Genomic DNA, 16,020 nt, shown 5'->3' with positions numbered 1-16,020 from the left:
TCGTGTGCATATAAATATGCACATGACCATGATTGATTACACTTGCATCGTTGCACATGATGGCCTGGTGCCGGTGGTTTATGACTATTGACGATGTCAATTGAGCAGCATGCATTGACAGTGACAACGTTCGACAATGCAGGAAGCATGCGGCGACGCATATATGAGGCGGGCAGCGGTGCGGATGGGGGAGGCATGGCCAACGAGCTGTGGGAAAGCATGCGGCAAGCCAGAGATCGCCTGTCAAAGCCCTAGGGAAGAAGGCAACTTTGCCTCCTACTCGGCGAGAGTTATTTGGAGCGTTATTCAGTTCGTTTGCAGCGATAGAACGCAATGCATTATTGAAAAAGCAACCGTGTTCGTAGCAATATCATATTTTGAACATAGTTTTATAATTATATACTCATACATTCCATTATACACTATCTTATACATACCATTTATCTATTTTTATAATTATATAATTTTCATGTTTCGAATATTTTGCCTAATTTTTACCACAATTGAGATCTCGTTGTTTGTTTTCATCATATATAGTTTCTCAAAAATATTTATTGCAACTAAAATTTAACGTAGTTATTTTTCGCAATATGGTTCTTCCTGACACGTGCGACGCCGCACGGCATCGCACCCTACTAGTATTAGATAGATTTCAACAAAAAGGAGACATGACTACTCTCTAAGGAAACCGCGGCGAGTCTTTATAAAGCACGGCATCGCACCCTACTAGTATTAGATAGATTCCAACAAAAAGGAGACATGACTACTCTCTAAGGAAACGGCGGCGAGTCTTTATAAATCTTGTTTGCCGGTCTACCGTCAAGTCGCGCGCTCTCATTTTTCCTCCTTTTTTACTGGCGTCCACAGTACATGAATAGCCACGGTGAAGTGAACTAACGTATGGGCGGCAAGACCCCGGCGCGCGGGGCCGTTCCGAGGCCCAATCACACACATTCACACGGGCGCGAGGCCGTGCTTGAGCGCCGCCTTCCAGACGACGTCGATGCGGTCGACGTCGATGGCGCCGACCTCGTGGTGGTCCCAGCCCTCGAGGAAGTGGACGACGCCGCCGGCGTGGCACGCGTGCACGACGCCGCGCTCCATGGTGTACTCGCAGGAGCTGAGCCCGCGCACGTCCTTGGGCAGCCGCATCGCCGCCAGCTTGCCGTAGGTGCAGTCCCGCCGGAAGCCGATGATGGGCGGCACCACGAACTGGTGGAAGTGCGTCCCCGCCGGCGCCCACCGCTGCTCCCGCGGCGACAGCCACTTGCCCACGATCCAGGTCTGCAGCAAACTCGAATCGATCAGCGTGCGTGTCGGGGTAGAGCAGAGTAGTTCAAGCTCATGGCATGAGTACCTTGCAGTTCTGCGCGGCCTGGTACTTGGTGACCTGCACGAGGTACTGCTGGGACTCCGGCGGCGCCTCGCGCTGGATCTTGAGGAACCTTTCCGACGACATGGTGAACATCTGGTGGTGCCATTGGGAGGACCCCGAGAGAATGCTTTAGGTCAGGAATGGCGATGCAGTTTCCAGGCGATCGAGACGAGCTAGACGTACCAGGACCCTGATCTTCTTCCTGCAGAGGTAGAGCGCGATGGCCCTGCCGAGCTTGGAGGTGGCGCCGGTGAGGAACACCTCCCTGACGTTGCTGGGGACCTCGTTGAGGATCACGGCCGCCGTCAGCGTATTGCCGTGGACCACCCGCACCCGCAGGTCCGGGTGCTTGTTGACGAATAGGGTGCCGCCTCCGTTCAGCGCCTCGTTCTGATCGATGTGATACAGCACAAGGCCAAGGAAGAAGAAGGCTGTGTTTAGTTCACAAAAAGTTTGTATTTTGGTACCGTAGCATATTTTATTGTTACTTGAAAAACAATGTCTAATTATAAATTAATTAGGCTTAAAAGATGTATCTTGTGCTAATCAGTTATACTGTGTAATTAGTTATTTTTTAACTATATTTAATGCTTCATGCATGTGTCTAACGTTTAGATGTGACGGACACAGTAGAAAATTTTTTTAGAACTAAACAGCGCCGAAGAAAAAAAAGAACATTAGCCTCGTGCCACGATTTTTGCCTGGCAGTAAAATCAAATTACCGCGTTGAAAATGGTGGGCCCTGCTCCAGCTCAGACGCCCGGCCCGGTGGTTTTGAATCCGGCTTTTGTCATTCAATTCAGCACGGTACTGTTTCGATTTTGCCTGTCACTCCTGTGCAGACGTGTCAGGGGGTCATATGGGCGAGGGCACAGCTAGACAGGTGGGCGGCGTGCCTGCAGCTGCAGCACACAGCAGCAGGCAGCAGAAGCTGACTGTATATTACTGTAAGCAGCCAACAGTATTTTTCTTTCACACAAAATTAACACTAATCATCAGCCAACAGTATTTTTCTCTCACAATAAATCAGCACCATCCACCAGCCCAACGAACAGAGTGGCTGTCTCTCTCTCCATGTCCTACTACAGTTCTCTCACGACACCCGTCTGATTGGCGCGCAGGCAGAAACAGGGCCCGATCTACGGCCCTGCGCTGCGGCACACGGCCGGCCCATTCATGGCGTTGGATGCGTGGAGCACTGGAGCCGGAGGACCACCACGACCACCACCACCACACATCCGGATTGGTGGATTCCATCCCACGAAACCGACCCATGACCCGCGGGCACGCGGCCGCTCTGCCACGGCGCGCCTCGGCCCGGTTCGGGTTATGGCGTCGCGGCGCGCGACACGGACACGACTCCACCGCTGCTGCTCTCCCTGCCCTTCCCTCCGCCGCCAAGGAGAGCCGACGTCCAATGCAAGGGGGACGAGGACGAGACCCCGGCCGCATCCCATCAATGAGCCCTCGCCTGTTGGCCACCCCTGCCGGCCGCGGCCGTGTGTGCCTGCCCCGCGCCGGCCGTGCGTCTCGTCGCGTACCCGGTCGTGTGGTTGCGTGCCGTGGCTGGCTCGCCACTGCGGCCGGCCGGCCTTCAATGCGGCCACATGCGCGCACGATGACTCGTCCCCGTCTCGCAATTATGGGCCTCGTTCGGCTGGCTGGCTGGTGGCTGAGCTGATTTGGCGTAAGAGAAAAATACTGCTGGCTGGCTGGTTGGCTGGTGGCCGAGCTGATTTGGCGTGAGAGGAAAACACTGTTGCTGCTGGCTGAACCAGCCAGCCGAACAAGGCGATGGACGGAAACGGATGCCATCGATCTTCTGCGACAGCCGCGCACTGTGCTCGGCCAACCACGTGTTTGATTTGATGTCACATCAATTTTTTTTTAAAAAAAATATTTGTATGGAGTACTAAATGAAATCTATTTGCAAAACCTTTTCAGAGATAGGTGTAATTTTTCAAGACAAATCTAATGACGGTAACTAAATGGTGATTTGCTACAGTGATGCTACATTAACCATTCTCTAATCACAGGGTCAAAGGGCTCATTAGATTCGTCTCACGATTTACACGGGAGGTCGTGGATGTGGTTTTGTAATTAGACTTCATTTAATACCCCTAATTAGTGGTCAAAGAGACAAAAAAAATTTCATAAAATTTTTTCCACCCCAAGCGCGTCGCGTCCGTGACAGCACGCATCACGTGAGCACCGACTCGCCAAGGAGGAAACGAGGCCAGCACAGCTACGAATGTGTACTCGATCGATCGGCACGGCAGCAGTTAAAACCCTAGCGGTATCTTTTTTTCTTCAAAAGAAAAAAAAACTACCCTGCAGGCAGTAAAAACATGGTGGCGAGCTGACCTTGTTGAGCGCGGCGAGGCTGAGCACCTTGACGCCCATCCTGTCGGCCCGCAGGATCGCCAGCTCGATCTGGTAGTTGATGCCCTTCTTCGCCGCCGGCAGGAAGTACTGCGCGTCGCGTCGGCATGCCCACGGACAAGACACAACATTATTAGTAGTTCGTTGGCAGGCAGACGCGCGCCCGTCAAATCCGCCGTCGTACGACGACGCCGCCGCCATTGAATTCATCACGCACCCGGGGCGTGATTTGACGCGACAGGCAAATTAAGGCAAATAATCCATGGTTTAAAATTAAATTTGCCGCCCGGGCCCGGCCGTCGCGTCAGTCCTTGATTACCTGGAAGCCGTAGCGCGGGACGGACCAGGTCTGGTGGAGGTGGCCGCGGAGGTAGTAGAAGCTGACGACGAAGGTCTTGGAGCAGCACCACATGAGGAGCATGAAGGCGAAGGCGACGGGCCAGAAGGGGAGCAGGATGAAGTGGTTGGCGAAGGGGGTGGAGCTCAGCGACCGGAGCGCGAACGGCACGTGCATCGACGACATGATGTCCACCACGTGCGCCAGGAACACGAACCCCGGCGCGCCCAGCGCGCCGCCGCCCGCCGCGCCGTCGTACGCCGCGCGCTGCAGCGCCCACGCCCGCCCGTCCAGGGTGCCGAACGCCGCGTCCAGCGCGGGCATGAACAGGCAGAAGTTGCCGCGCCTCTCGCGGTGGTGCAGGCTCAGGTACCTGCGTTACGTTAGTTGTTGATGCCATTAATTATTCCAAGCTTCGTGGCTTCTAGTACTCCGTAATCATGGACAGGTCAGTCAGAGCAAAATCAATGGCGACACGTAGAAAAGAAAGGAGGACGATGCCAAGCATGATGAGGTGATGACTGCCGCGACATGCCACTTGCAACTTTTCCGTTTTCCGTTGCATTTGATGGGCCCACAGCTCTCTTGATTTCTTTGCTAAGTTTGGCCTTTTCCTAGCTGCTGCTGGTGTGATCGCATGCATTGCCCATACGGCGGCGGTCCACCGTTACCATCCAACACGACATTTCTTTACCCATCATGTTTTTCCTTTTCCTTTTCTACATTTTTTTCGAAAGATCTTTTTGCATTTTTGTTTTTTGAAGAACGTTTCTTTTTCTTTTTGCATTTTTTGGTATCGGTCAACAAAGAAAAAACAATTGTTTGTGTACTCACGAGGGCGTGTAGAGGATGTATCTGAGCGGGGGGAAGGCGTCGAACACCCTGGGCGACACGATCTCCACGTTGCTGTAACCCATGGCCCGCAGGTAGTCGAACACGAAGGCGTGCCCGTACACCAGGCCCAGGGAGCCGTGGCCCACCAGGAAGGCGCCCGCGAGCGGGGCCCCCATCGCCAGCGTCAGGAGCAGGCTCTCCAGCGGCGTGCCGAACCCGGCTGCACCAAACCAAACAGCGAACACCACCAGCGGATCTTTTTATTGACGAGTGCGGCGGAGAAATAATGATGCCCCAATCATGCAGAGATGAATCGGCGCAGAGGATCCCGGACCTGTCAGCGGCTGGGTGACGCCGGAGGAGTGGTGCGCGGCGTGGTAGCGGGCGAAGAGCGGGGCCCGGTGGAGGGCCCGGTGGGCCAGGTAGAAGGCCGGCTCTGAGAAGCCCACATGCAGCAGCAGGGCGACGGCCCACCCGCGCGGGTCCCACAGGCAGAGCTGCTGCAGGCCCGGGAGCAGTGGGCTGTTGACCACCGTGGCCCCAATCAGCGTTTGCAGCAGCAGAAAGTTGTCCCTGCAGGGTGGGGCCACACAGTCAGGGCACAGTCACAGGCAGGCGTCAGGGTCAGGCAGAGCTCAGAGGCTGCTCATCAGAGCCTCCAAGTAGGCTGTGTTTAGTTAGTCCCTGTTTAGTTGAGTTTACATGTAAACATAAAAATTTTTTGTATGGGAATCTTGCTAATTTGAAATACTAAATGAAGTCTATTTACAAAACTTTTTGCACAAATGAGTTGTAAATCGCGAGACGAATCTAATGATGCTAATTAATTCATGATTAATCAATAATTAGCGGATGATTACTGTAGCATTACTGTTGCAAATCATGGATAAAGTAGGCTCATTAGATTCGTCTCGCGATTTACAGCCCATCTATGCAAAAAGTTTTGTAAATAGATTTCATTTAGTACTTCAAATTAGCAAGATTCATTTGCACTTTTTTGTGTTTACGGCTTTTTTGCGTTTACGGGGTGGGAACTAAACAGGGCCTTATTCCAAACTTTCCAAATTTTTCGTCACATCGAAAATATTAAATATAGCAAATGACGCATGCATGGAACACTAAATATGGGTAAACAAAACAACTTATTGCATAGTTTGGATGTACGTTGCAAGATGAATCTTTTGAGCCTAGTTAGTCCATAGTATGACAATATTTACACATACAAACGAAAATGCTATAGTGTTTTTCAGCTTCACTTTTCGCAAACTTTTCACATCTAAACACAGCCGTAAACGAAAATTTACTGCTGCTGTAGTACCACCCTGACGAAGAATTACAGGAACAAATGACATGCGACAACTTTGGCTATTGACTTTTAACTTTTCTTATTTTAACTACCTGACCTGGGGTGAGAGGAGAAAGCTGCTGACCGAGAAAAATGAAATCTTTTTTCGGGCCTTCAGCTCCAGCTATAAACGACTCTGAAAATCAAGCTGAATATGGAAGATGCTACTAGAAGCGTAGAAGCTACCTCAACTGCTATAGCTTCCACGTACGTGCAAGCTACGGTAGTTGCCATCAATACAAAGCGTGCCCATCCACACATTTTGAGTGAGCCCCAGACTCCAAAGTTGTTTGGTGTGGCGCGGGGAGATGCCCATGCAGCTCGCAATCTAACAGCAGCCCCGAGAGGTGTGGTAGAGCTCACGAGGAGGCTACACCCGTAGCCAAAGGTAGACGAAGAGACTAGCTAGCTAGCTAGCTAGCTAGTAGTACCAGTAGTGCACGAGATAGAGAGACACGTACTCACCAGTCCCACTCGGCGTCGATCTGGCCGAAGTCGACGCCGTCGGCGACGACGCGGCGGCGGCGGGTGAAGAAGAGCATGTTGCCGTAGGTGAACCAGAACTGGTAGGTGAGGCCGCGCACGGCGAAGAGCACCAGCAGGTGCAGCCACCACGAGCCCAGCGGCAGGCTCCCCTGCTCCCGCCACTCCTGCACCACCTTCCACACCAGAGGCCCGAACAGCACGTACTGCATATATATACACACACCAAACATGTCAAAGAACTTATATATACATAGAGATAGATGTATATATATGTATATATGTGGACATGAAGACGGCAAAAAAAAGGGGGGGGGGGGGGGAGGAGGAGGAAGAGTAGTAATCGTTTGCCTTGTATTGGCCGAGGCTCGCCCATGGCCAGGAAGAGAGGGGCGGCGCCATGGATTCTGGTCTCGCGAGATCAGTGCCGGAAGAGGCAACGGTGTCTCTGTCTAAGGTACAGGAGGAGGTGAGGTCCGGGGGAGAGAGGGGGAGAGAGAAACAGAGAGTGTGTGTAGTTGTGATGCGCTTGGCTACTGCCCCCGTCTCTCCTCTGCGCTCCGGACGGCACCCTGGCTACTTATAAGCAGAGGTGGCCAGCAGCGGCAGGAGAGGACAGAGGAGGAGGGGTGGTGGCCGTGGGCAAAACAAAGACAGCGACCCCCCGTCCCGGCCGGCGCGCGGGGCCCGCCTCGCAGTCGCAGGTCGCGGGGCTCGCGCCGTCCCGTCACGGCTCCCGCCACGCGCGGGGAAAGAAACCTGGCAACGAGACCGCGTCTGGGTCGCCAGCCGCCGCCGGGAAGGGCCTTGAAGGCGCCGGTGCACATCCGGCAGCGGAATTTCCCTGCCATTAATCCCAGCAGCAGCGGAGCAGCCGTCCTAACGATCGCCCTCCCAGCAACGGAGCTCGGCAGTCGGAACGCACCGGCACCCCATGCAGGTCTGTGGCGGTGAGACGCCCGGCCGGCGCCGGCACGGCGGCGCGGTTGGCCGGTCGGTTGTCGGCCGCGCCCACGAACGACGATGATGCGCGGTGGTTTGCTCGGCGACCGACCGCCGGTCGCCGGACGGAAGATAAGGTGGGCGCCGCACGTGCAGGACGACGACGGGCCGAGGCGGGACCGTACAGACCGCGCGCAGAGGCGGCGAGCAGCTGGATCGGGCGGTTCCGGTTGGGCACGCATGCCGTTTTTGACCGAGACCGCCAGGCCGGGGGCACGAGCCGTCTACCGGGGTCGGTTGCGTGCCGGCGGGCTCGCGTGCTCGTGCCCGGGCTCGGGGCGGCGCGCGCAGACCAGCGGTGCCAGCCGCGCATGCCCTGCGCCCGCGGTGTCTGGCCCTGAAACGGACGGCGAGCGGAGTGAGGTGTGGAGGGAGTGTGCAGTGCCCCCTGCATGAATACCCGCGCGCGTCGTCGTCGTGGTCATTATCAATTTATCATCGTAAGCCATGTCGCGATGCGCCCACGGCGGCCATGCGAGCCCCCATGTCATGTCGTGCTCAGTGCTCGCCCCCGCCCTCCAGCCCAGGCTTTTGCTGGGAGACTCAAGAAAAGTCGGGGGTGGCTTCAAAAAAAAAAGTCGGGGGTGTAGTTGTTGGCCCAGGATCGCCGGAGCTCAGTAGTGCCGCCGCTGGCCCCGGGCTGAGAGGCCTGAGGCGTCCCCGTCCTGGCCTGGCCGGGCTGAGAGAGGGAGAGAGAGAGGGAGGGAGGCTGACACGTACGCTGCGTAGGTTTGCCCCGCCCGCATGTACCCTCGGCGTGCCGCGGACAGGGTCCGTTTCCGTGCCTCCCGTCCCGCCCCGCGCGCATACGGGGCTGGCGTATGCTAATCCATTAATCGCGCGCTTTTGCGTGGTTTTGGTTACGGCCCGCGTGATGCGGTGATGTGGCCAGCGCTGGCCTGTACCCCACGGCGTACGCGCGTTCTTTCTGGTCTCGCGTATGCCCCCCGGTCGTTTCCCTGGGGGTCATCACGGCACGGGGCAAAAGAGGATGCCTGGTTCCGGTTGTCATTTCCTGGTGTTGAACTGTTGATCAGCGTCTAAAAAGAAGCCTGTTTGAATGCGATCAGGTGATGCCGTACTGCCGTCGACTGTAGGATATTCTGTTGCGGATTTGTGAATTGTGATCTGAATTTGTTTGCTGGGGGGGATGGATGGTCACACACAAAGCCTTTTGGCTTTGGGCCTTCCAGGCCTCAACATTCGGTCGTTCTATCTGGCGTTCTTTTCTTTTTTATATTTAAAAAAAATCAAAATTTCAAAAATATATGTACGTTTTGAAAAATTTCAAAACTACCCCCGGTCGCCCTATGGGGGGCGACAGGCCCTAGATGTATCTTTTTTCTTCAAATTTGCAACGAGGTCCATGGCCGAAAAAAAATGAAGGTGGACAGACCCCCAACGGGCGACAGGGGGCCTGTTGCCCCCCCTCGGGCGACCGGTGGCCCCCGCCCACAGGCGCGACAGGTGGGCCTGTCGCCCCCCCCCCTCGGGCGACCGGGCCACGCCCCCTTATATAATCATCCGACCCACATTCTCTCCTCATTTGAGTCCGAAAATTCCACCAAAAATCCAGAAAAAAAGAGAGGGGGTGAGGAGAAGGAAAGCGGCGAAGCCCTGCCGAATTCCGCACTTGTGATCTGTAGGTTAGTACATTTAGTTTATGTATTTTTGCATTGGTATTGTAGAGTAATTTAATTTAATTAGTGCTATAGTAGAACCATTTAAGTAGGAGTTTAATGATACTTTAGTTACGTAGTAGTAAATTAGTTTAGAAAATTAGTACTACGCATTTATTATTACAATTGCAGTACTATTAGAGACGTGTTTATAAATTAATTATGATTTAGAATAGAATTTGGCATATGCAGTATAGAATTTGAGTGTCATCACGTAGTTTTGAATACTTATATGTTGTAGTTGAAATCCATACTTAGTTTTTACGTATTATTGAATAAGGTAGTGAAGTAAAGAGTATAACTCGATAATTATTCTGTGATATACAGATATGTCGAGCAAGATGCAGTTTCAAGTATTTTATGGTGACTACAATGTTTTGTATGGGCCAAATGGAGTAGACCTTTCTGTCTTTAAGTGCACATCTAGCGCCATAGATAAACCTCTGGAAAGGAGTTTTGGTTCCATATGTAAGTGGCTGCAGCGTGGGTTCCGTGTTAATCCGTTGACACATGTGATGACCGTCCAGTCTCTTATTAATTGGGAGGTAGAAAGTGATTTATGGGAATTGATGATGATACACAGCACTGATGACTGGCAGAAGTACATGCAAGCAGCTCTAGAGCGTGGGTGGCCTCTGGCCATTCTTGTTCAAATCCGGGAGAAGACACAAAATGAAATTCAACATGGTGCAGATCAAGCAACTCCGAGTATTCGAAGCAACTCCGAGTATTCGAAGAGAGACCAACTATGTTGAGCAAGATGAGTCAGAAGAGATAGAGAACCAAAATATCGGACCACAGGGCCTTGCTGATGAGGGAGAGAGGATACATAGTATTGTGGACGAGATGGAGGCAGAAGACCAAACCGCAATAGAGATGGAAGAATATGAGGGCTCATCTGATGACGAGCAGTACTCATTGCCAAAAGAGTGGAAGGAGCATGGTTTTGGCAGTCATGTCGCAGAAGACGTACGAAATCAGGAGTGGGAGTACAAAGGGAATGAGGTAGTGCAAGGTGCAACATATCCAAACATTGAAGCCGTAAAAGATGCTGTGAGACTATGAGCAATATCATTGAAATGAGAATTTAGAGTCGTAAAGTCTGGCAGTAAAGAATATAAGGTGAAGTGTGTGAATGATGGATGTCCATGGCGAGTACATGCATTCAAGGGAAAATGGAAGTCGAACTGGAAATGTTCCATTGTGACAGAGCACACTTGTTTGCTGTCAGAAGTTCTTCCCTCGCATCGCAATATATCATGCGACTTTATTGCAAAGCAAATATATGGGTTGATTATGGACAACCTAAATTATGAGCCAAAAATGATTGTTCGACACATTGAGCAGACTTACCAGTACACCATTAGTTATTTGAAGGCATAACGGGCTAAACAAAGGGTGTTCGAGATGCGGTTCGGCACATACGAGGCATCATATGATAACCTACCTCGTATGTTATCCCAGGTTGCTGCTAGAAATCCTGGAAGCTTTTATGACACATACCTCGTACCAGCCGTGACTAGGGGGCAATGAATTATGCAACGAGCCTTCTTTTGCATAGGTGCTTGTGTTAGAGCATTTCAGTGTTGTCTTCCGGTGATCTGCATTGATGGCACAATTTTGACTGGAAGGTATAAAGGTCAGATACTCACCGCAATCGGGGTAGATTGCAACAACCAAATAGTTCCGCTCGCATTTGCATTTGTTGAGAATGAGAACTTACACAGTTGGTATTGGTTCCTTGAACGAGTGAAGGTTCATGTTATTGCTGCACGTCCAGATGTGTGCCTTATTAGTGATAGGCATGCAGGTCTGCTGCAATCAATACTGAAATTGCAACGTGGAACTGCGATAACGCCTCCATTGTGGCCCGATGCCTAAAACAGGTGGTGCATTAGCCATATGGGTGCAAACTTCTATGACCACTTCAAGAACAAGGATCTTAAGAACCTGTTTAAGAGGTTGTGCACCCAAAATCAACAGAGAAAATTCAATGCATTATGGCAGATGCTTGATCAGTTGACTGCAGAGCTAGTGAAGGTAAGGGCATCAGGAACAGGCACGAGTCAGGCTGCAGAGGCTAGGAATTCAATTGAGAAGCCATTTTCACACTGGATTCGAGGTGCACCTAAGGAGAAATGGTCATTCCTTTATGATACCAACGAAATACGGTATGGTATTCAGACAACGAACCATGCGGAGTGTTTCAATATGGTTATGCGTTCTTGTCGTGACTTTCCTCTTGTGGGAATTGCTGAGTTCATCATGTATGGGTGCATGAAGTATTGCAGAGAGCGTTACATGGCTGCAAGCATAAACATCAGCAACTCTCAAATTCAGTTTTGCACAAGAGTGACACAATATATGCAAGAGAAGATTGAAAAGGCCAAACTACACCGCGTCACATCGACAGATACAATGGAGCATACATTTGAGGTTCTATGCAAGGATAGAACTGGTCGTGGTATCCGTAGAGATAGGGTGGTACAGGAGAGTTTGATTACAGTAGATGGCAAAGCCTTCTGCTCCTGCATGAAGTCTAAGTTATTGCATTTGCCATGCTCGCATCTCATTGCGGCTTGTGCAGAGTCTGGGTTGCAGCCAGGAGTATTTGTTTCACCTTACTTCAGCAAGGAAGCAGCTGTATCCACCTGGGGACATGAGGTATACGGGATTGGAATAGTGAGGCCTTTCATTCAGGATAATAAGAATAAGATGTTTATTCCTGGTCCAGCCACTAAGAAAGGCAAAGGCCGCCGTCGGACACGTCGTATTCGGAATGGTATGGACGAGTCCGAAGCAAGCAAGGCAGAAAAGCGTTGCAGCCAATGTGAAGCATTGGGTCACAACTACAAGAAGTGTCCTCAGAATGCACTTCATGATGCTGCTGACGTCGGTCCTTCAGGAAATCCCAGAGATGGAGCACCTCCTACATTCAGACGACCATCGGCGAGAATTGCTCGTGGAAGGCATTCGGTGTCATGATCCACAATTGTATCGAACATATCTGTAATATGTAGTAATCGTGCGTCCAGTTTGTATGGAACATATCTGTAATGTATAAATATCGTGTGTGGAGTTTGTATCGAACCTATCTGTAATATATAGTAATCGTGCGTGGAGTTTGTATTGAACCTATCTGTAATGTATAAATAATACGCGTCCAGTTTGTATGAAACATATATGTACCTATGTGTTCTCATATATTTTTGAATGCAGGTATGGAGATGGACTCCTTGCTAGACCCAGTTATCGACTCGAGCCACAAGTCTTCATTTGCAGCAGTTGAGCACCGAGCCCTAGAGGTGCTACGTCCTCGTCCACCCGGGGAGGCGATCTCTATACACCACGATTGATGTGACAGGTATGTAATGAAATATTATTGTTTATCACTTATGTATTCGTCGGTATTCCTTTGTTTCGACAATTTTGTTTATTGCAGGTTACGTGAGGCCGGTCTACTGACTCTGCGCCGTCTTGTCGAGGGTGGGCCTATTCAGCTCGACCGATCCCTCCTGACGGCGCTCGTTGACAGATGGAGGCCGGAGACACACATGTTCCACCTCCCGTGTGGAGAGATAACTCCTACGCTGCAGGACGTGACCTACCTCCTCGGCCTCCCTATCATCGGGGAGGCTGTAGGTCCGCGTGTGGTGGCGGCCTCGTGGAAGGATGACCTGGAGGCCCGTTTTGCCCTGGTTGACCGCGTGGAAGAAGCAGGTCCGATCAACCCGCACCCGCGAGCAGCAGGTCCTTCGAAGACCTGGTTCCTACAGTTTACAGTACGTATTCATTGCCATGGTCAGCCACGAGCCTTACCACGGGGCCATGTACGGCGACGAGGAGGACGACAGGCCCACTATGGGAACTATCTGGATCTGGCGTCAGGTACGTTCGCAACAAATCTAATTTTGTTATTCATTGTTACATGATGCATTAGCGCACTTTTAATTTTACTTATTCGGAATGCAGAGGTCCTGGGCGCATGCGCAGTTTAGACGCGCATATCCTGAGTTTGTTTCGGAGCTCGACATGCTGACGCCCGAGGATGTTGTCTGGGAGCCTTACAGCCCAGAGGCTGTGGCTACCCGGGCACTAGCAGGCCTGTCTTCGCACTGCTCCGCGAATGCGAGCCTGTGGCTTACTACAGCCGTCCTGATTTATGACATCGCGGTTGAGGCATATTGCCCCTGGAGAGTCAGGAGACAGTTTGGGCAGCGCCAGGAGTTTCCGGTGCCCACCGCGTTGGAGCGTATCAGTCGCCAGGAATACAGGTAATTATGAATGAACTTGGCTCATACATTCGTGTCGAATCTAACGATTCTTCGTGGTCCACTTTTGTAGGTTGTCAAGGAGTGGCTTGTCGTGCGCTGATGATTGGTTCACCAAGATGCAGTCGTGGCTGGACCAATGGGAACAGGCAGACGAGCACTTGGTCCATCCAACAGGACCACACACAGACAGCTCCTTTAGGGCTTACCTCACCTGGTACTTACCCCGGACTCGGGCTCGTCTGGTTTATGTTGACACTCACCCGCAGCCACACCAGGCGAGGCCTCAGGATGGCTATGCCCGGCACCACGTGGAGGCACTAGCGGGCGCGATTAGTCTCTTAATCATATTTGCATATATATATTAATATTCATAAGATAATTCATGTGTTTCTAACTGTTCATTTACTGAATGGATGCAGTTTCGCCTTTGCAACATGATGGAGACGGACTGCTCGACTTACCTGACGAGAGTACGTGCCGGATCCCCAATGACCCAGTTTGAGCAGACAGAGGCATGGTCGAAGCAGCGTGACCAGTTGCGTCAGGTAGTGCACAACATGGGAAGCCGTGTGCAGTACGAAGATAGCCACGGGTCGTCCCAGGCCTCGTCGTCGTTCCCGTGTCCGTCGACCGTGCACGGGCTGACGTCACAGTTCTTCCCAAGTGCAGGTAATGTAGATATCTCTTTAAAATTAGATCAAGTGTTCCTACATATTTACTAATATTACAAACAGGATACGATCCAGCTACTGCGTTCGGCCATATTGGAATGTTTAGAGGGACAGCACCAGTTGGCGGACCGTATCCAGGGATGGTACCGGGGCCACAGATACCGGCCTACACAGGTTAGTTTATGTTTCGTATTCCGGTTTCTATATGTCATGACGAAAGACACAAGCGTACGCTAACATCTACATTTTATGTGTAGGATTCTACCTTGATGCGGGCGCCAGACCTTCTTCTTCCTCCTTTCGACCAGATAACGAGGGCTTCACCTTAGACGACCTCGACAGCTTGACTCCAGACGAGCCTGCCGCGCAAGGTGACCCCGATGTCTTGGGGTATTCACAGCTAGGAGGAGCACCACTTGGGATCTCTCAGCAGCTGACACCGCATGCCCTTTTGCGTCCTGAGCGACAGGTGAGGTCTCCGGATATTCTCACCTACTCCGAGGGCCATGTCCGTGCCCAGCAGAGGGCTAAGAGGGTCCGACGCCCTAGGGGTGGTTAGATATATCTGATGTTTGTATCTCTGATGTTTATTTGTAATGAGATAGCTGTGGACTGCTTATTTGTATCCGATGTTTATGATTGTGCTAGTTTACTTGTCATTTGTTTCTATAGATACTATTGATGTGAACTTGTTATGTTTGTGGGTTCCATAATGCTCGTGAAATAAGGGAAGTTCTTGCGAATTTTTTCCGTGATTTAATGAAGTACAAGTTAGGTGCGGTAGGAGTTAGCGGCCGAGATCCCGCCGACGATGATGACGACTACCACATACAGTGTAAAATTCGTGACACGCTCGAATAGCTCAAAATAGGAACCATAGTGTATCTAGCTGCGAGTACGAGATCACCGGTTGCCACTGCTCAGCACGGCGATCACGGGTTTCCCAAATGTCGCATTCTTTGCCCAGACATACGTGACAAAAGACGACAACCCAATAGCAATGCCCTTCCACCATTTCAAAAAGATGTGACAACACGGCAACCACACCAGCTCACCTTCAAAGCAGTCTCTCTGGCGAGGACGACGGACCTGTCATTCTACAGCGAAGGTCTGTGGCGTGTAGTGGGGAAGGCGGCATCTAGGCGCGATCGACCGAACGGCAGCAATGCAGTGCTGTGAGTCTGCATGCACTTAGATGCTCTACATGCACAGAGATGCATCGAGTAGTCATTTCGAGAATCGAATCTAGCATTTTCAGTGTTAGGTCAGCTAGCCTCTTCACTGTGTTGTCATGTAGGCTTTTTAGGTGCATTTACACTCCACACTCCGGGTATCAGACCTTTATGCGCCTATAAATACTCCGAAGTTTGTGAACTCCCAGCAGCACTCAAACACCAAAGCTCATTGTATAACCAATGTCTGGAGGTTGGTCTAGCGGGAAGAATTACTACAGTTTTGGGAAAGGAAAAGGGGAAGAAAGGGAGACCCCATAATATGGGAGGGGCCTCTTGGACCTGATTTCTTTTAGGAACCAGTGTTTGAGTTTCCGCCACAGCACAAGAGTGAATTTACTAATGAAACTCCTCTTCGACAATACGATAACCGTAGAGAACCGTGGCCAAAATGCAGACATGGTGA

General features: G+C 51.4%; 1 protein-coding gene across 1 annotated transcript; it reads right to left on the bottom strand.

The window, feature by feature from the left end:
- Nucleotides 1-680: 680 nt before the first annotated feature.
- LOC120671216 (very-long-chain aldehyde decarbonylase GL1-2-like) lies at nt 681-7,323 on the bottom strand. Its single transcript, XM_039951527.1, has 9 exons — nt 7,108-7,323; nt 6,739-6,962; nt 5,263-5,501; nt 4,929-5,148; nt 4,077-4,467; nt 3,740-3,847; nt 1,559-1,765; nt 1,358-1,468; nt 681-1,284 (listed from the first exon to the last, which is right to left on the bottom strand). The coding sequence occupies exons 1-9, from the start codon at nt 7,156-7,158 to the stop codon at nt 955-957; spliced, it is 1,881 nt and encodes a 626-aa protein (XP_039807461.1). The 5' UTR covers nt 7,159-7,323; the 3' UTR covers nt 681-954.
- Nucleotides 7,324-16,020: the final 8,697 nt, after the last annotated feature.

This window comes from Panicum virgatum, chromosome 1K (genome assembly GCF_016808335.1).
Source record: "Panicum virgatum strain AP13 chromosome 1K, P.virgatum_v5, whole genome shotgun sequence".
Classification (NCBI taxonomy): Eukaryota; Viridiplantae; Streptophyta; class Magnoliopsida; order Poales; family Poaceae; genus Panicum; species Panicum virgatum.
The sequence above is the reverse complement of the archived record's forward strand: the minus strand, read 5'-3'. Positions and strand labels throughout refer to the sequence as shown.

What these genes read in the sequence shown, in the direction of transcription:
- LOC120671216 (XM_039951527.1), bottom strand. Translation starts at nt 7,158, where the DNA reads ATGGCGCCGCCCCTCTCTTCCTGGCCATGGGCGAGCCTCGGCCAATAC. An exon ending in CGAGCCTCGGCCAATACAAG is followed by an intron (nt 6,963 to 7,107) that starts GCAAACGATTAC and finishes ATATATATGCAG; the next exon opens with TACGTGCTGTTCGGGCCTCT. An exon ending in GGAAGAAGATCAGGGTCCTG is followed by an intron (nt 1,469 to 1,558) that starts GTACGTCTAGCT and finishes TGGCACCACCAG; the next exon opens with ATGTTCACCATGTCGTCGGA.